This window comes from Pristiophorus japonicus, chromosome 10 (genome assembly GCF_044704955.1).
Source record: "Pristiophorus japonicus isolate sPriJap1 chromosome 10, sPriJap1.hap1, whole genome shotgun sequence".
NCBI classification, from domain to species: domain Eukaryota; kingdom Metazoa; phylum Chordata; class Chondrichthyes; family Pristiophoridae; genus Pristiophorus; species Pristiophorus japonicus.
The window spans coordinates 28946450-28967839 of record NC_091986.1 but is presented as its reverse complement, the minus strand read 5'-3'; the positions used below and the strand labels follow the sequence as shown (position 1 = coordinate 28967839).

At 44.3% G+C, this 21390-nt stretch overlaps 1 protein-coding gene across 1 annotated transcript in view; it reads right to left on the bottom strand.

Moving 5' to 3' along the window:
* Positions 1 to 21047, bottom strand: part of dis3 (DIS3 exosome endoribonuclease and 3'-5' exoribonuclease) — a 45015-nt gene extending 23968 nt beyond the window's left edge. Inside the window, exons 1-9 of the mRNA XM_070891730.1 lie at positions 20994 to 21047; positions 19682 to 19957; positions 17118 to 17275; positions 12690 to 12886; positions 11739 to 11812; positions 10704 to 10871; positions 2015 to 2173; positions 1210 to 1323; positions 970 to 1107 (exon numbers count right to left, since the gene is read on the bottom strand). Of these exons, the coding sequence (XP_070747831.1) occupies positions 970 to 1107; positions 1210 to 1323; positions 2015 to 2173; positions 10704 to 10871; positions 11739 to 11812; positions 12690 to 12886; positions 17118 to 17275; positions 19682 to 19948 (1275 nt within the window). The 5' untranslated portion in view covers positions 19949 to 19957; positions 20994 to 21047. The remainder of the gene's footprint in view (positions 1 to 969; positions 1108 to 1209; positions 1324 to 2014; positions 2174 to 10703; positions 10872 to 11738; positions 11813 to 12689; positions 12887 to 17117; positions 17276 to 19681; positions 19958 to 20993) is intronic.
* Positions 21048 to 21390: the final 343 nt, after the last annotated feature.

Sequence of the window (21390 nt, the reverse complement as noted above, 5' to 3'; positions counted from 1 at the left end):
ATCGCTGCTTCTCTCCCCTTTAAATATGAGGGGAGAGAAGTGGTGACGCAAACTCGCACTGACATCACCATCGCTCCACCGCTGAGTGACAGCAGCGGAGACTCGGTCCTGCCCCAACTTCCGGCCCTCACCACCAATTACCTCCACAATTCCGCCCCTATTATGACCGACTTCCAGTCTTGTCGAAAAAATTGACAAGTCCTGAATATCGATCGGGAGTCGACCTCTTCCTATAAGGCGGTAAAAACAGGTAAAAAATCGTAGGTGCGCCAGGTTTCTGGTGGGCCTGAATTTCAGCCCCCGCATGTCTATGCTCAAAAGCCCACGAAAACTCTGTGGGCAACCATCAACGAAGTGAATGGCAAGCATTGTTCCTTCGCCGCTGGCTGCAAAATCTGGGCCATTGGGTTTCCCTCCTAAACCAGTTGAAACTACCCATGTTGCCTTTTTAAACGCAGCTACATTATTCAATTATTTTCTCTCCTTTTACACCCAAATCAACTCAAATTCAAGTCGTTTTTTGCGGGATGAGATAGAAAAGAGAATGGTTAGTGCAAACAGACATCCTACCATTAAACTGACTTGCCAAGATTGGAAGGGCAAAAATTAATGAATTATGTATATTGCCCATCTTATTCCCCAATAATCAATTACAAATTGCTTTAACAAATTTGCAATGATTACAATATAGCTGTTGATCCTTTGTTGAGGAAGTCATCAGGCACCAACAGTTGTTAGTTGTCTGCAATAGCTGTTGTGAGCTTGAAACAAAAACTGAAAAAAAAAAATGCTAGTACACACCTTATTTAAAATGACATGCCCTGGAGTAATTTATTATAATCTTCAAACTCAGACGATAGTTATAAACTTGCTTGAGTTTTGTTCTTAAGTTTTATATAGTCTGAAATGCCTTTTGCTTGTAATCCTTCCCAGGTAAACTAAACAAGCAAGTTTAACTGATTTACTTACATTGGGATAGCGAGAATTTCTGGGCCAACCATCAATCACAACAATGATTCTCTGCTTCTCAAGTGCAGAGGACTGTCGCGTTTCTATTCGAATCCTAGGAATCCTGCGGTCTGCCGGTGTGAACAAGTGTCTTACTGCCTTGAAATACAGATAAAAAATACAGGTAGTACAGATACAAATCTCCATTTATGAATCATTTATAAATTATAAAGTAATATCCCATTCCAACTATAAGCTTACCTCTTTAATTTGTGACTTTGAAATCATGCCACAGTACGATCTCCAGTTCCTTTTAATTACCCCAACTACTTTCCCAGTTGGCTTTGAAAATTTCCTGGTCGTTACGTTCCTCAGCTTAAAAAGAGAAAATCAAAAATTTAAAACAGCACATCAACTTTTATAAATGCATTCTTGATCTGAACAATTTGATAACAGTTGAATCAGATTCCCCAATTTAAAATTTATTTATGCATAATTATTTTTAATACAGATGACCTCATTCTTGAATTTAAGTATACAAAAGCATATCATTTACACTATATGAATAAAAAGCCACAACATAAAATAATGTACAGAGCCATGTATCAAGGAGACAGATTACAAGCATTGAAATCTGATCTTGCTGATTAAAAAGTCAGTATTATTTGCACAAATCACATGGCAATTGCTTTGTAGTTAATGGTTACACCCAGCCAAATCTAATATCCTGCAGCCCCTTTCTCCCACACCTTTTAAGTCTCATTATTGTGTAGCTTTGCATCCACAAAATCAAACCTTTGACATTTTAAAAGTGCATAATCTCATTTTCCCCCCACCCACCCCCCCCCATGCCTCCAATCTGTAGTGGTCAGCAAGATAACTGTTGCAGTTTCATGAAGATCATGATTTTTTTATTTTACTTTCATATATTGGAATAGAAGATTTAGTGAAATTAACTTATTTTTATCACGGTGATGTCCACATTCCATCCTGTATAATGAGTGGTTTTATTTTTGACAACTTATGAAAGCACTTCAGTAAATGCACATAGCAATGGATCTCTTACAAGGCCTTCTTTCTCATCCTCTTCATCGTCCTCAACTTGTCCTTCATCCTGAAGTACAACAGCTGATGGTGCCACCCACATCTCTTTGGCCAGCAATTCCACTGCTACTACATCCTCATGTACAGCTCGGTTGAGATTCTTCAGCCCCTGTATAAGGATCTGTCAAATCACAAAACAAATCCAACCTTAATTTGTATCAACTAAGTTTCTGAAAATTACTTCTTACAATTCCCAAATAATTTATGGGGACAAAAAAAATCCAATACTTAAATTTAGAAAGGAAGTTTGCAATACATTAGACATATATTTTATTCTATTGCAGTGTTGATATTACATACCATTACTTCAATGAAGTAGAGGGAAGTCTAGGGGGAGTACTTACAGTATTAAGTACATCTTAACATACATTATAAAACTAGTGGAGATGCTCATTGTGAGAATCAATGGATGGAGCATTTCATAACATAGGGCCAACTAAGACCTGCTACCAACTAACTCTCCTACTCTCAGCAGTGTTCATACTCTCCTCTCTACAACGGGGATTCTCTCCTAGTCACCGCTTGCAATTCCACCGCACCTGACTTTTTCTATCAATTGAGGTCTGCCCTCCACTCCATAAAATTATTTCTCTCTTATTCTCTCACCAATCACAAGATATCTAAGCTCTCTTTTCACCTCTGCTTAAAACCCTAATTTTCTCTCTCTCCTACTCAAATTTATCTTTCTCCTTTGCTCCCATCTGCCTTTCTCTTCTACCCTCATCAGAACAGGGTTATTGGACTCTGCCTCATCTCAACTAAAGCTCACTCCTCCCACCTCCCATCAGTCTTTCTCTCTCTATCCCTCATTAACCACCCTGCAACAATTACTCTCAGGTACTCCTGCTAAAATAGAGATCAGTTTATTTATTGCGCAGAGTAAAGAAGCCAGTGTGAAGAAAAGTACTTATTTCGTTCACCCTCTCCTCCTTCATTTCTCCCCTATTCCATTACTTGTTAACATTTCCTTTGCCTCCCTTTTTTAAAATCTTATGTTTCATTATTTGTTTCTGCAACACTTTCTGCCTCTACTTCCTGAAGCAGCTGCACTGCCACATGAGGAGACTGCAGAGGAAGGAATGGACCATGGAATAAAATAGAGGCATCAGGAGGTGCAGGTCATGGTAGCCCCGGTAGGTGATGCTCTTGGGCATTGTAATCCTGGGCGTCAAGGTTAGTTGGCAAGCAAATTCCATCAGATGAACTCATGCGTATGTTATGGGTGGGAGAGGAGGTGAAGAGCTGGCCATGCAATGACTCCAGAGTTGCATTGCTAAAGAACGCTAGCTCTTGAGAATTATAGTCCGGGGATACTGACAGACGAATTAAATATAAACTTGAGCCCTAACAAAGTTCATCGTGCTACTTCTGAAGTGGGGAGGAGCAGTTGAGGGAGTTAAGTTTAAGTTGTGATTTAATTTTTAAAATCCATTTGTGTGACACAGGTTTATTTTGGGATGGGTGAGGAACTGTCATGACAGATGTATTCGAGAACCTCTCGCTGGAATATGCTTGGGGAAAAACAAGTCTGGAAGAAAGATTTCGCTTACAATCAATGGCAAATATCAAAAGTATAATGAAAGTAGAAAATTAATAATCAGATAGGAGTAAAATAGGTACTTTACCAATGAGGATGGTCATGATAAACATAAGACAAGAAATATTATAAAAATAATACACATTGAAGAACATATCTCCTGCCTTGCAGAAGTCATACAACTTGTAATTATATCGCGCCTTTAACGTACTATAATGTCCCAAGGCGCTTCATAGGAGTATTAGGACAAAGATTTGACAACGAGCCACATAAGGAGAAATTAGGGCAGGTGACCAAAAGCTTGGTCAAAGAGATAGGTTTTAAGGAGAGTCTTAAAGGAAGAAAGAGAGGTAGAGAGACGGAGGGGTTTAGAGGGAATTCCAGAGCTTTAAGCCTAGGCAACAGAAGGCACAGCCACCAATGGTTGAGTGATTATAATCAGGGATACTCAAGGTGGCAGAATTAGAGGAGTGCAGATATCTCAGGGGGTGGGGTTGTGGGGCTGGAGGAGATTACAGAGGTAGGGAGGGGCGAGCATGGAGGGATTTGAAAACAAAGATGAGAATTTTAAAATTGAGATGTTGCTTAACCGGGAGCAAATGTAGGTCAGCGAGCACAGGGATGATGGGACTTAGTGTGAGTTAGGACACAGGCAGCCAAGTTTTGGATGACCTCAAGTTTACATAGGGTAGAACATGGGAGGCCAGCCAAGAGTGCACTGCAATAGTCAAGTCTAGAGGTACCAAAGGCATCAATTTCATGACTTACCATTTCAGGTCTTTGCTCATTCTAAGCAACACTTTGATGGCATATGTTACAGGAGTGGAAGCCAGTTCAAAGATGACTGAGGCTACCAAAGTTACTATTGGCTGAACAAAGTAGTCACCAACTTCTGTACAAGTGAATGGAGCCACTCCAGAGTGCATACTTCTGCCCCTTTTCCATATATCATTGGAATGGGTTCCAGGTATGTGGGATGGAAATAATTCAAGATCAAACACACATGCTCGATATTCTCACCTTAGTCCTCTCCTGAAGGCAGCAACTCTTATTGTAGCAACTGCACTCCAAGATGATTCTTTTTTCAAATGAGTGCCTAAACAGTGATCATTGGTAAACTGTAGAAGCCAACAAATCTGAGGCTGACTGCACATGATCATAGGCAGTCCCTCGGAATGAGGAAGACTTGCTTCCACTCTTAAAATGAGTCCTTAGGTGGCTGTACAGTCCAATACGAGAGCCACAGTCCCCGTCACAGGTGGGGCAGATAATCATTGAGGGAAAGAGTGAGTGGGACAGGTTTGGTGCACGCTCTTTCCGCTGCCTGCGCTTGATTTCTGCATGCTCTCGGCGATGAGACTCAAGGTGCTCAGCGCCCTCCTGGATGCACTTCCTCCACTTAGGCCGATCTTTGGTCAGGGACTCCCAGGTGTCAGTGGGGCTGTTGCACTCTTTCAGGGAGACTTTGAGGACATGCACATGCACACACACACACACACACACATCCAGCCAACAGTGATCAATAGATAACAAACACGAGAAGAATTCTGGCTGGTGTGTTATCCACTGGGGTGGGGTCTTTCAGCTAGACTTTTGTAGAGAGTCGATCAAAATATATTTTCTGGACAGGCATCCCAATTATTCTGCAAGCACTTAATTTGTAGCTTTAAACAGAGATTACTGTGGATGACAAAAAAACCCTCAAATATTCAAGGGAGGAATGTTGCATGGTGATAGAACATTCTTGAGCATCCAAACATATACTCTACCTCACTGCACACAAATGCATTATACATAGCACATAGCAGTAATAATTTGATGCAAGCTGGTATGTAGGATCTGCACAATAATATAACAAAAACTATAAATGAACACAAGTTCAAAACCAACAACTGATTGCAATTACATTCAAGTCATATATGGAGGTTGTGCGTCATAAGGAAACAAGTTAGTTAGAGGCAAAGGAAGGGATTTCCTCCAGCATAAAAAAGATCCGACATTTCAAAAGCTGCCAAGTATTTTTTTTAAATGACTACTGTTATGTACGAACAAAGAGTCTGACTGGATATTGTGAGCTCAAAGTAAAATGTAACCGTAGTCTTTTATTGCAGATCTCCTGAGTGCCTCACCAGCATGTGAGGCCTCCTTAAGTACAGGTATTCCCAAGGGATTGTGGGATCCCTTGGGACTCCGGGGGATGAGTCCTCTGGTGGCTATACAAGGTATTCACAGGTTTACATATGTAACAACACTTCCCCGCAAAGTCAATAGTGTAACTATTTACAAGGTGAGTCGATCTGGGGCCTTCCTTTCCCTGGTTGATCGTCTCGGAGCAAATGCTGGTATTGGTGAGTCGTTTGTTGGGCCCTCGCTGGGCTGCTGTGCAGCTGGCCTTGCTGGGCTGTATGGTCTGGTGAGTCCTGCTGGGCTGCTGCGGGTGATGGGTTCTGCTTCATGGCCAACCGCGGTGTTGGTTGCCACTGGTGTGTATGTTGGGGAGTCAAAGAAGGTAGGGTCCAAAGTCGGTTGTTCAGGAAAGCCCGTGAATCTGAGTTTGATTTGGTCCAAGTGTTTCCGGTCGATGATTCCATTTGAAAGTTTGACCCAAAACACCCTACTCCCCTCTTTGGCCATGACAGTGCCGGGAAGCCACTTGGGACCTTGTCCATAGTTCAACACAAATAAACGATCATTGATTTCAATTTCGCGTGACACATTTGAGCTATCATGAGATATACTTTGTTGAAGCCGCCTGCTCTCTACCTGTTCATGTAAATCAGGGTGGACTAATGAGAGCCATGTCTCAAGTGCCCTTTTCATGAGCAGTTCAGCGGGTGGAATCCCAGTGAGCGAGTGGGGTCTCGTGCGGTGACTAAGCAAGACTTGGGATAGGCGAGTCTGCAGTGAGCCTTCAGTTACCCTCTTCAAGCTCTGCTTGATAGTTTGCACTGCTCTCTCTGCCTGATCATTGGATGCTGGTTTGAACGGGGCAGATGTAACATGTTTGATCCCATTACGGGTCATGAACTCTTTGAATTCGGCACTGGTGAAGCATGGCCCGTTGTTGCTCACAAGGACATCAGGCAGGCCATGCATGGTAAACATGGCCCACAGGCTTTCAGTGGTGGCAGCGGACGTGCTTGCCGACATTATCTCACATTCAATCCATTTGGAGTACGCATCTACAACCACTAGGAACATTTTACCCAAAAACGGGCCTGCATAGTCGACATGAACTCTGGACCACGGTTTGGAGGGCCAAGACCATAAACTTAGTGGCGCCTCCCTGGGTGCATTGCTTAACTGCGAGCATGTGTTACATTTGTGCACACAGGACTCGAAGTCCGCATCGATACCGGGCCACCACATGAGGGATCTGACTATCGCTTTCATCATTACAATGCCTGGGTGAGTATTGTGGCGATCACTGATGAAAGTGTCCCTGCCCTTTTTGGGGACCACTACCCAATTGCCCCACAGAAGGCAGTCTGCCTGTATAGACATTTCATCTTTGTGCTGCTGGTACGGCTTTATCTCTTCCTGCATTTCCAATGGGACACTGGACCAGCTCCCGTGAAGCACACAAATCTTTACTAGGGACAGTAAGGGGTCCTGGCTCATCCAGGTTCTAATCTGTCAAGCTATGACGGGTGATTGCTCACTCTTGAATGCTTCCATTATCATGACTAAATCTGTGGGCTGTGCCATTTCCACCCGTGGTGGACAATGGCAGCCTATGGAGAGCATCGGCACAATTTTCTGTGGCGGATGGTGTAGTTGTATGCGGACAACGTGACTGCCCATCTCTGGATGCGGGCCGATGCATTCGTATTTATCCCCTTGCTTTTGGAAAAGAGGGATATCAGTGGCTTATGGTCAGTTTCCAATTCAAATTTGAGCCCAAATAGATATTGATGCATTTTCTTTACCCCATAAACACACGCTTATGCTTCTTTTTCAATCATGCTGTCGGCTCTCAGCCTTAGACAGACTTCTGGATGCATAGGCAACCGGTTGTAATTTTCCAGATTCATTAGCTTGTTGCAATACACACCCGACCCCATAGGATGACGCATCACATGCTAGTACCAAACGCTTACATGGATCATACAACACAAGCAATTTGTTTGAGCATAACAATTTTCTAGCTTTTACAAAGGCAGTTTTTTGGCTTTTACACCATACCCATTCATCTCCTTTACGCAGTAAGACATGCAGTGGTTCTAGCAGTGTCCTGAGACCCGGTAAGAAGTTACCAAAGTAGTTCAAGAGTCCTAGAAACGGCCGCAGCTCCATCACGTTCTATGGCCTCGGTGCGTTCTCGATTGCCTCTGTCTTCAAATCGGTGGGTCTGATGCTGTCCGCTCGATTCTTCTCCCCAGGAACTCCACTTCAGGCGCCGGGAAAATGCACTTGGAGCGTTTTAACTTGAGCCCCACGTGTTGAGTCGACTAAGAACCTCCTCCAGGTTCTGCAGATGCTCGACTGTGTCCCGACTTGTAACCAAGATGTCGTCCTGGAAGACCACCGTGCGCAGGACCGACTTCAGTAAGCTTTCCAGGTTTCTCTGGAATATCGCCGTGGCTGATCGAATCCCAATCAGGCATCTGTTGTAAATGAAGAGACCTTTGTGCATGTTGATGCAGGTGAGGCCCTTCAATGATTCCTCCAGCTCCTGCGTCATGTAGGTCGAGATCAAGTCCAACTTCGTGAATGTCTTTCCTCCCGCCAGTGTTGCAAAAATGTAATCTGCCTTTGGTAGTGGGTATTGATCCTGTAGTGAGAAACGATTGATAGTTACTTTGTAATCACCACAGATTCTGACGGTGCCGTCTCCCTTGAGGACTGGAGCAATCGGACTGGCCCACTCGTTAAATTCGATCGTCGAAATGATGCCCTCTCGTTGCAGCCGGTCCAGCTCGATCTCCACCATCTCGCTCATCATATACGGTACTGCTCTCACCTTGTGATGGATGGGTCGCGCCCCTGGAATTAGGTGGATCTGCACTTTTGCTCCTTGCAACTTCCAGATGCCTGGTTCGAACAGCGAGGGGAACTTGTTTGAGACCTGGGCACGCGAAGTGTCGTCAACGGACGAGAGCGCTCGTACGTCGTCTAAGTTCTAGCGTATCTTTCTCAGCCAGTTCCTGCCAAGCAGCGTGGGACCATCGCCCGGTACCACCAAGAGTGGTAGCTTGTGCACCACTCCGTCATAGGAGACCTTTACAGTAGCACTGCCGATTACGGGAATCAGTTCCTTTGTGCAAGTTCTCCGTTTAGTGCAAATGGGAGTCAGGACTGGCCTGGAGGCCTTGCTACACCACAATTCATCGAAAAGTCTTTTTGCTCATAACGGACTGGCTCACGCCCGTGTCCAGCTCCATGGACACCGTGAGTCCATTTAATTCAACCTTCAGCATTATCGGGGGACACTTTGTGGTAAATGTGTGCACCCCATGTACCTCTGCCTCCTCGGTCTGAGGCTCTGGTTCGTCGTGATCCGACGTGGATCTGTCCTCCTCTGCAACATGGTGGTTTGCAGGATTAGCAGGGTTTGCAGCTTGCCTGCACATACGTTGGAGGTGTCCCATTGTTCCACAGCCCTTGCAAACGTACCCTTTGAAGTGGCATGAATGGAAACGATGATCATCCCCGCAGCGCCAACAAGGTGTTAATGGCCTTGCATTCATCACCCTTGATGGTGGACTCTGAGACATCTGCCGGCGTGCAGCTGCAGGCATGTGAGGCCTGCCCTGTACGTTGCGATTTGAAAACAACATCACTTTGTTCACAGTACTTGTAGCAGCACACGTGTGCCGAGAGATTTGCTTGGTATTGTCATTGGTGGCAATCAACGCCTGGGCTATCGCTATGGCTTTACTCAAGGTTGGGGTGTCTACAGTCAAAAGTTTGCGAAGTATCACTTCATGGCCAATGCCAAGTACAAAGAAGTCCCTGAGCATGTGCTCCAAATATTCTTCAAATTCGCAATGTCCTGCAAGGAGTCTTAGCTCAGCGACATAGCTCACGACTTCCTGGCCTTCAGACCTTTTGTAGGTTTAGAACCGGTACCTCGCCATCAGAACACTTTCCTTCGGGTTCAGATGCTCCCGGACCAGTGTGCACAAATCATCGTACGATTTCTCTGTGGGTTTCGCTGAAGCAAGCAGATTTTTCATGAGGGCATACGTTGGTGCCCTGCAAACGGTGAGGAGAATCGCCCTTTGTTTGGCAGCATTCGCTTCTCCTTCCAGCTCATTGGCCACGAAGTATCGGTCGAGTCGCTCCACGAAGGTTTCCCAATCGTCTCCCTCCAAAAATTCCTCCAGGATGCCCACTGTTCTCTGCATCGTTGGGTTCGTCATCTGTATCTCGTCGCCAATTGTTATGTATGAATAAAGAGTCTGACTAGATACTGTGAGCTCAAAGTAAAGTGTGACAGTCTTTTATTGTAGGTCTCCAGAGTGCCTCTCCAGCCTGTGAGGCCTCCTTAAGTACAGGTGCTCCCAAGGGATCCCACAATCCCTTGGGACTACAGGGGATAAGCCCTCTGGTGACTATACAAAGTATTTACAGGTTTACATATGTAACTACTATCTATGGGATCTACTGACAGTGGAGAAACTCCCGAGATAAAATGTGCAACGTACAACCGATAGTTGCACTTTTGTTTCTTGCCATGGGATATTTTTAAAAAAAGGATAGGTCCAATAGGATATTGTATGACCAATCCACAAAACTGGTTATGGTAGAAATCGGAACATAATTCCTGGAACTCCTAATGGAAAAGGCTTCTTTTTTCCCCATTTGAAGCCATTCACCTCCGTGGAGCATCTTTACTGCCCCAATTTGAACTTCACCAGTGTCTTGAAATCAAGAAGTATAATTTATGCTGTGGGTATGACAATTTAGAAGTGTACTAACACTGTCCAAACTCATTGGTGCAAGATCCTTACATCCAGAGGCAACAGATTTCCACTCAGGGACTGGATTCAAAGGTCCCAAGTTTGAATTCCAGAGAACCACCTAAATCCCTCAACAGCCAGATTTTCACTCCCCTTTTCTAAAAACTTGACAATCACATTAAGGGAATTGAAGAAAGAAACAGAATTACCTCTTTGTTTTCTCCTTCTTCCCCGTGGATCCAGACTGTAGCTTCCAGATAGTTGTCTCTGTTGGCTCGGAAGGTCCCTTGAAGGTAACGACCAGACTTTATACCTTGCTGTACTCTGGATAGAGGCAGATGTTCTGCGAAGATCAGCCTACCACACTCTATTTCATTCTACAGTGGAACAAAATTTTAGTTTTGATTATATTATACACACCAGTAAACTGTACTTGAGCAAAAAATCTTTGAATTTGTATGTCTGTACGATGATATTTCTACCCATTTCTTACTGCAATTGAGAAAATCTGAATCCACATCCTTTTATTCTGTGGTGCAGCACAATGTAGTACCAAACTGTTCTGATAAATACATTTATGGCAACTGCTTCTAACAGCACAGTTGATATGCACGCCTTGAAGTCCTGACTTGGGCATACATCAATATTGGATCAATATCTTAAAATTCTCAACGTTGACACCATTGTGGGAGCACTGTAGCCATAAGGGCTGTATTAGTTCAAGGGAAAGGCCCATCAACATCTCAAGGTATTAGGGATGCGAGCTCACCAATGTCTTAAGATGCTTTTTTTTTGTAAATGGGTATTATGATGATATCAACTAGATGTTATAAAGTCTTTATTTCCAAGAGTAATTTTCATTAGAAAATAATCTGCGAGGGCCCTGTACAAAAAACAGAAATCATAGATAACCATGAATGAGATGGTTTACCTTTATGTTGTTTTAACTGTCTTATATTCTTCTCTACTATTAGGATTATATAATCAAGGTAACAGCTACTGTGTGATTGAAATGCAAGGATAGTATCTGCATTTAATCAGCCAATAGTGCATCACTGTAAAGTAAGGGACATATTATCGCAACAATGTATACCAATGAAGATTTGTGTTGAGAGTTTACATAATAACCTGCAAACTGATCAGTCATTTGCACTGCTTGCAAAAGTGACAGTCACTATTATTTCCTTTTGCACATGAACAAAATACAAGACAAGACAGAATAAAACTCTGAGAATGGTACTCACGGATGCATCTGAAATACAAGCCAGGCGATCAACAAGTTCAGGATTTCCAGTCAAACTCTTGATATATTCATCACCTGAGAGTAAGGGGAGAAATGGTCATTACTGAACAGTGCAAAAATCATAAACCACTACAATGGAGGAACAGTATGTGCAGTTCTAACATGAAACGAGATACGAGAGACAGATGTCCGTGATAGGAATAAATGACTTAGTACTACACCAAGTGGTGTACAGGTTGAACCTCCCTTATCCGGAACCCTCAGGAACTGGAGGGATTTTTCCAGACGATGGGTGGTCATGTTAATTGGATGGTACATGTACTAAGCAAGGGGATATCGGCGCTGAATCGCGGGGTCAGGCCAGCGATTGCGGGAGTCGGCAGTGAAGAAGGACTTCAATTTGTTCATGTCGGAGTTCTGCACATGTGCCACTCGGTGTGGCTGGGAATAGTTCTGGACAAGGGGTGGTTCAGGATGAGGGAGTTCTGGATAAGGGAGTTTCAACCTGTATTTAATTATTGAACCATTGCAGGAGCCTCAAAAGGACTCAACTGTTAAGTCAACTATCCTAACTCAATCATATATTTGTCAATTACCCTGTACTGACATCTGGAGGATGATTAAGCAATGTTCCCCCCAATTTTTATCGGATGCACAGTCCCTTTAAGGAGCTGCGCAGCCCATTCAGTTTCCTGCATGCACAAAATGTAGTATTGAAAAAGCCTATGCGGTCGCACAACTGAGATAGAACGTTGTGTCTAAGTATATGCTATTCTCTGTCCATTTTATATTATAGAAAACTGCTCACTATTGTTGCCCCTGCTGAGAGTATAAATCACACTTTTCAAGCAGTGTATTATACAGAGTCATACCAATACCCCAGTGGGGCTTGCCTACAGATTTTGCTCAGCTGAGGAAATACTGTCTCTAATTCCATAAAGCCCATACTTACATGTAAATGCCACCAGGCCATCTTCCACAGCACGCTCTTTGTTTTTTCTGTCATTTGTTATTAAGATAACCTGAAGCTGCAAAGTGTTGTTTTGTGATTTTTTTAGATGCTCATTGTACCACTTCACCGCTATCCGTATTGCTCGGTCGTTTCTATCGTTCGCACTTTCACCTTGTTCTTGCTCTATATAGGTATCCCTGAGGAGGGAACACATGCCGCGAGTTACAGTTTGTTTTATTAGAATCATAAAATAGTTACCGCACAGGAGGCCATTCGGCCCGTCGAGCTCGTGCTGGCTCTCTGCAAGAGCACTTAAGCTAGTCCCAATCCCCCACCCTTTCCCCGGAGCCCTGTAAAGTTTTTCCTTCAGGTACATATCCAACTCCCTTTCGAAAGCCACAATTGAGTCTGTCTCTACCACCCTTTCAGGCAGTGCATTCCAGATCCTAACCACTTGCTGCGGAAAAAAGTTTTTCCTCATGTTGCCTTTGGCTCTTCTGCCAATCGGCTTCAATCTTGACTATTCCACCAATGGGAACAGGTTCTCTCTATCTACACCCCTCATGATTTCGAGCACCTCTATCAAATCTCCTCTCAATCTTCTTTGTTCTAACGAGAACAGCCCCAGCTTCTCCAGTCTAGCTATGTAACTGAAGTCCCTCAGTCCTGGAACCATTCTTCTAAATCTTTTCAGCACCCTCTCCAAGGCCTTCACATCTTTCCTAAAGTGCAGTGCCCAGAATTGGACACAATATTCCAGTTGAGGCCGAACCAGTGTTTTATAAAGGTTCATCATAACTTCCTTGCTTTTGCACTCTATGCCTCTATTTATAAAGCCCAGGATCCCATCTGCTTTTTTAACCGTTTTCTCAACATGCCCTGCCACCTTCAACGATTTGTGCGCATATACCCCTAGGTCTCTCTATTCATGCACCCCTTTTAGAATTGGACTCTAGCTTAAATTGCCTCTTCTCGTTCTTCCTACCAAAATGTATCACTTTGCGCTTTTCTGCGTTAAATTTCATCTGCCACGTGTCCGCCCAATTCACCAGCCTGTCTCTGTCCTCTTGAAGTTTATCACTATCCCCCTCACTGTTCACTATACTTCCAAGTTTTATGCCACCTGTAAATTTTGAAATTGTGCCCTGTACACCCAAGTCCAAGTCATAGAAATTTACAGCACAGAAGGAGCCATTCGGCCCATCGTGTCCAACAAAAAGCTATCCAGCCCAGTTCTACTTTCCAGCTCTTGGTCTGTAGCCTTGTAGGTTACAGCACTTCAAGTGCATATCCAAGTCCTTTTTAAATCCTATGAGGGTTTCAGCCTCTACCACCCTTTCAGGCAGTGAGTTCCAGACCCTCACCACCCTCTGGGTGGAAAATATTCTCCTCAAATCTCCTCTACACCCCCTACCACTTATTTTAAATCTATGCCCCCTGGTTATTGACCCATCTGCTAAGGGGAATAGGTCCTTCCTCTTCACTCTTTCTCGGCCCCTCATAATTTTATACATCTCAATTAGGTCACCCCTCAGCCTCCTCTGTTCCAAAGAAAACAACCCCAGCCTATCCAATCTTTCTTCATAGCTAAAATTATCGAGTCCAGGCAACATCCCTTTAAATCTCCTCTGTACCCTCTCCAGTGCAATCACATCATTCCTGCATTGTGGTGAGCAGACCTGCACGCAGTCATCATCATCATAGGCAGTCCCTCGAAGCGAGGATGGCTTGCTTCCATGCCAAAAAGGAATGTGTTCACAATGTGTTTCAATGAAGGACCTAATATTCCAGATCTCGAACTACATCTTGGAGGGTGGAAGATTCCTGTGCTAGTAAATTTTTTTTTAAACGTGTGATGGCCGTTGCACACCAGCCACCATATGGACTTGACAGAGCTAGGTCTTGGTCCAGTGCCAAGGATTACCCAAGACGACTGGAGACCTGCTCTGCTGCACGGACCGAGCACGCATACATATAGCAGTGTGGGCTGGCTCATGCTGCCCCTGGGCCCTCGCCTCTTTTGGGCCTCAAATTCAAGCCTCTCCTGGGCCCCGGTCACTTCCTTCTACAAACTCTTGCCACTCCTTCGCCCCTCCTGCTGTGCCTGCCCGCATCTGCAGTCAGCGACCTGACTTCGCAGCCGTCACCCTCCTGCAGTGGTATGCCCGCCACACACTGCTCCCTCTGATGGCCCCGGCCTGCTGATGGTCTTGCAGGCCGGGACTGTGCCGATTTCTGGGCCGGGCCACTGCATGCTGCTCCCTCTAATGTAGCCTTTCAATCACAGTAATATGTGATTGAACTGCACGCAGTACTCTAGCGGTGGCCTAACTAGTGTTTTATACAGTTCAAGCATAACCTCCCTGTTCTTATAAACTATGCCTTGGCTAATAAAGGCAAGTATCCCGTTTCTTAACTACCTGTCCTGCTACCTTCAGGGATCTGTGGATATGCATTCCAAGGTCCCTCTGTTCCTCTACAATTCTCAGTGTCCTACCATTTAATGTGTATTCTCTTGCCTTGTTAACCCTCACCAAATGCATTACCTCATACTTCTCCAGATTGAATTCCATTTGCCACTGATCTGTCCACCTGATCAGTCCATTGATATCTTCCTGAAGCCAACAGCTTTCTTCGTCATTATCAACCACACGGCCAATTTTTGCATCATCTGTAAACTTCGTAATCATACCCCCTACATTTGTCCAAATCATTGATATATACCACAAAAAGCAAGGGACCTAGTACTGTGGCCCCCGCCCCCCCCACCCTGGAACCTCACTGGAAACAGCCTTCCAGTCACAAAAATACCCATCGAACATTATCCTTTGCTTCCAGTCTCTGAGCCAATTTTGGATCCAACTTGCCACATTGCCTTATATCCAATGGGCGTTTACTTTCACTTTCTACTTTCATTAATATAAATCATGAAAAGCAGTGGTCCTAGTACTGACCCCTGGGGAATACCACTGTATACCTTCCTCTAGTCCGGAAAAAACCTATTCAACACCACTCTGTGTTTCCTGTCACTTAGCCAATTGCATATCCATGCTTCCACTGTCCCTTTATTCCATGCGTTTCAACTTTGCTGGCAAGCCTATTATGTGGCACTTCATCAAACGCCTTTTGGAAGTAGATTCATTTTGAATTCTCATTTGCAGATAGATAAATCTATATCAGATCACCATCTGCTCTAGGGCAAACAGCAGTGATTTCAGAAATTGCACTCAGAGTGTTTCACTGAACACAGTATAAAGAAAATAACATAGCTAGAAGTGACAAAGTAGTATCATCAATAAGTTCAGATAGTTTCATGTACCAGAAGAGCAAATGGTTTGTAACTACTATTGGAACTGTGGGATGAGATGATGGTCACATCACACCCGGGTACCTTTTTTATATTTAACATCACGATTCTAGAGAATTTGAGGTTCACTGAGATTGTTTAATTCAGTCTGCTGACAGCAGGTATCACAGTGTACAGCTTTGGCCAGTGCACTGAATCCTGTTGATGCATGATGGCATTTACACTAAAGCAGTAACGAATGCAATATGTTGCTTTGCAGATCTGTTATTATGAACCAATAGTCAGTCTATAATATTCATATGACAGTGATTTCACCAGTACAGTTATACTTGAGAATCTTCCTTTTGGAAAAATGTTAAGATCATGCAAGCCACAATACTCTGCACAACTGTACACATATTTAGTAAAAATATTGCTTTTGATGTTCCTAATTATACCACTAGATGGAGGGGGTGGGAGAGAAGGTGAAATGAGGGAGGGTAAGGGGAAGAATGAGGTAGGGTGGTCGGTCGGGGGCAAAAGAGGACAGAGTCATGCATCTTATTGTATATGGGGTGGTCTCATATTTCCACATAACTAAATGCCGCCCATTCACTGGTTTTGATACGTGCATCAGCGGAAAACCACGATGACTTTCATTCTCCCAGCTAAGGGCAATTGTAACAGTTGGACTGTTGCCCTGCTGAGGTTGGCTACATTTGGTCCTTTTCGGCCCTAACTCTAAATTTTCTCAGACCCATTTGGTTCGGAGAATGGGTTTGCAAAACAGCAGTTCATAAAATTACAATAAATAAAAGGCTGCGTCATCCAATTTTATTCAGTAAAGGCAAGAACTATATCTGTCTGACTTGTAATACAACAGCCTGCGATTTCATGTCTAAATCGGAACAAATCTTGTAATTTCTCACTAAAGAACAAAATCCAGGCTTCAAATTATTAACTCAATATAACATTGCCTTCATCCAGAACAGTACATCACCCTCTCCAATTTTAAAGGAAATTACTACATGAAGTCACGTCAGTCGAGAGATGGAAGAAACATCACGCAACCTCACGTCATCTGATCAAGATTAAATACAAATAACTAAATCTTTAAATGTTTACGTTATATTTTCCCTTACTTGTGATGTTCATTGGTGAAAGTGTAAAAATGTTTTTCAGGGTTGTTAATCACATCTTTAATTCTTTTGTATACTGGAGCACTTCGATGCCTGACTTCTTGCAACACTGTTTGCAGGATCACTATATTCTGGAGCGCAGGATCCTCAAGGATATCGATCTAATAATAAAGAGAGAAGGAAATAACAGTTTTGCACCAAAATGAAGGATAATCATAAAACTATTCCAAATCTATATGTATGCATCCAATAAAATGTGGATTCACTACAGCAATATTTTATTTATTTTTAAACACCTACAGCTATATATCAGCAATCACATGCATTCAGATAACCTAACTGTATACTCAAATACAACTATTTTAAAATATAAAATTAACCAAGTGACCCCCCCCCCCCCCCCCCCCTCCCTTGTTAACAAGAAAACCTAACAAATTAAATAAAAATTTGGTTTACAGGGCTGATGATTACTCCAGTCCCTCCGGTGCCCACCTCTCTCCGAAGGCCTCGAGCGTGCCAGAGGACACCACGTGCTCCATCTCCTAGCGCGAACATGGCAGCGGAAGAGAGGCAGGTAGTCGTGCTGAATGGTCGTCGATCGCCCACTGACTGGACCCGTTAATGGCCACCTTGGCCAGGCCCAGGAGCAGTCCCACGAGGAGGCTCTCCGACCTGCCCGCTCCCCTCCAGGTGCCAAAATCAGGAGCATGAGACCGAATAGCAGCCCCTCCAAATATTGGAAGAGGGGCTGCAACCTCACGCACTGTATAAAAATATGAAACACGGACTCCTCCAGACCACAGAAAATACAGGTGGCAGCAGGTGTCCGTGAACCAACTTAAAAACTTAAAGCCCCATGCAACACCCTCCAGGCCAAGTCCCCAATAGACAAAGGGAGGACTCCCGCATAGAGAGGCAATATAATCAAATACAATTTAAGATCGGGGAAGGCAGGTGGCACCAATGCCCCAGCGAAGATCAATATCAATTTAGTTTCCATTTAAAAGCTTAATGGGAATCTTAGTTTCAGCATTTTTCTTCCACACACCTAGCACGCCATATGAACACAACACACCATGAGTAGCTATAGGATGGAATCTGCAGGCCATGTGTGTTGTTGATTACAATTCACTTGCAATTTTTTTGTCATGGGATCCAAATTGTATCATTTAGCTCCTTTGCCTTACCGATCTTCTGCACAAACTATTGGGAGGATATCATCGTCATAGCATAGCATTTTGAATTTTATAAACTAGGAACATAGAGAACAGGGACAACAGAATGATGATCAATTTGTATAAGGCTTTGGTTAAACCACATTTAGAGTACCGTGTGTAGTTTTGGGTTCCCAATTAGAGAAAAGATTGAGCGTGGGGTAGCCAACCAGCAGGATTGCCCTGGAGCATCTAGGAATTAAAGATTAATCACCTAGACACTGCTGCAAGCATTACAAGAGAAATATAATAAGTCAATTAAAGAAAAGATTATTTTTCATTTTCTTTGAACACTTTGATTAGTTCTAAAAATATTGGCGATGAGAAAAAGAGGATGTTTTATTGGTCGCTTGGTCGAGAGACAGGACATCACGTGATGAAACCTTCAAGAATACATCCAACCAGAGTGGCAGAGAGGTCAGTGTCAGCCTATGAGTTGGAGGCAGGGTGGAACTTAAAGCAGGACTCATAGGAAACGGTCTATTTTACAGCAAGAGTCTATTTAAGCAGCGCACTGCAGAACCTTTGTTTTTAAAAAAAGTCTCCACGAACTACAGCAAACAGACCTCATGACTGAAACTACAGCAACTTCTCCTGATAAAAGCAGAGTGATCTCTCCAGCAAAAATGCAGTGAATGGACAAGTTATGTGCATAAAATTAATCCCAATCACTTACAGTGCGGGGAGGAGAATTACCCAATCATTTCCACTCCGGCTGGGAATAATGTATGGAAACTATATGCAGCAGGTAGAGGTTAGAACAACACCTGGGCCAGGTACTGACAGGGGGAAAGGCAGATAGCACCATCACCCCAGCACCTCAGACTCACCTCCGAGTCAGAAGGTTGTGGGTTCAAGTCCCACTCCAGACTTGAGCACAAAATTCTAGGCCGACAGTCCAGTGCAGTGCTGAGGGAGCGCTAACAGTGTCGGAAATGGCGTCTTTAAGATGAGACGTTAAACCGACACCCCGCCTGCTCTCTCAGGTGGACGTCAAAGATCCCATGGCACTATTCCGAAGAAGAGCAGGGGAGTTATACCCGGTGTCCTGATTGATATTTATCCCACAATCAACATAACAAAAACAGATTATCTGGTCGACATCATATTGCTGTTTGTGGGAGCTGTGCGCAAATTGGCTGCCGTGTTTACTACATTAAATATGGGGATTGCCAACTCTATTCAATCATGCGCTCCTTTGTCAAAGGGTCACATTCCCACATCACAACAGTGACTACACTCCAAAAGTACTTCATTGGCTGCAAAGTGCTTTGAGACATCCGGTGGTCGTGGAAGGCGCTATAGAAATGCAAGTCTTTCTCCCCTCTCCCCTCCCCCCTCCTAACCCCTTACCTGGTGCAGCACCACGTTGGTGTCGGGCACGACATAGTGCGGCTGCGGGCAGAGGTGGCTGGTGGCGTGCGGCAGGGGGCTGAGCCCGGGCCCCGCCCCCGGATCCCCGGGCCCCACCCCCTGGGCCCCTGGGCCCGCCCCCCGGGCTCCGCACTCGCCGCACGGCCCCCAGCCGCACACAATGTCGTCCCGCAGGTAGTGCTCGCGGACCACCTTCAGCACCCCTCCCGACCGCGTCTTCTTGACGAAAGTCTTAGATTTCAACATTTGGTGAACCTGAAAATAAAAGGTTTTTTTTTTAAAAAAAGAAGAAACGACAGTTTCAAAAATAAAAATGCCGCACGCCGCCTCCAACTGTCGCCAGCCGCCTCCTGCTCCGCGGGACCCACAACTGATGGCCGACCGAAACCGATCCTGCGTTTACCATCTGCTGCTCTTGTACTCCTTAAATAAAACACCTTTCACTTAATTGTTTGCAGCATTTTCTGTTTTTCTTTCAGTTAGGGTTAAATCGATGCACATTGCCAGAAATCGCATCTTTTATTTTTGGTTTCCCCCCCCCCCCCCCCCATCTTTATTAGTTGAGATATAGAATATAAGAACAGGGAGGTTATACTTGAACTGTATGAAACACTGGTTCGGCCACAGCTAGAGTACTGCGTGCAGTTCTGGTCACCGCATTACACGAAGGACGTGATTGTACTGGAGGAGGAATAGAGGATATTTCCGAAGATGTTGCCGGGAGTGGAGAATCTTAGCTATGAGGACAGATTGGTTAGGCTGGGTTTGTTTTCCTTGGAACAGAGGAGGCTGAGGGGAGACCTCATTGAGGTGTATAAAATTATGAGGGGGCTAGATATAGTGGATACAAAGGCCCTATTTCCCTTAGCAGAGGGGTCAACAACCAGGGGACATAAATTTAAAGTAATTGGTAGAAGGTTTAGAGGGGATTGGAGGGGAAATTTCTTCACGCAGAGGGTTGTGGGGGTCTGGAACTCACTGCCTGTCAGGGTGGTAGAGGCAGAAACCCTCACCACATTTAAAAAGCACTTGGATGTGCACGTGAAGTGCTGTAACCTGCAGGGTTACGGACCTAGAGCTGGAAAGTGGGATTAGGCTGGATAGCCTCTTGTTGACCGGCGTGGGCGTGATGGGCCGAAATGGCCTCCTTCCATCCTGTAAACTTCTATGATCTCTCTTTATATTTTTTCTCACTAAGTTGAGGCTGTTCTTTTATTTTGCAGATTTTTAAAAAATTATCATTTGATAAAATCTCGTTTGTGTAACTAGGGTGTGAATGAATATAGTTCACCTCTTGAGGTAATGCTGCAGTGCCGGAGGTGCTGTCTTTCAGATGAGACGTTAAACCGAGGCCCCCTCTACTCTCTCAGGAGGACGTACAAGATCCCATGGCACTATTGGAAGAAGAGCAGGGGAGTTATCCCTGGTGTCCTGGCCAATATTTATCCCTCAATCAACGTCACTAAAGCAAATGATCTGGTCATTATCACATTGCTGTTTGTGGGAGCTTGCTGTGCGCAAATTGGCTGCCGTGCTTCCTATGTTACAACTGTGACTACACGTCAACAACTACAGCAGCAACTTGTATTTATATAGAGCCTTTAACATAGTGAAGCATCCCAAGGCGCTTCACAGGAGTATTATATGATAACATTTTGACACCGAGCCGCATAAGTAGAAATTAGAAC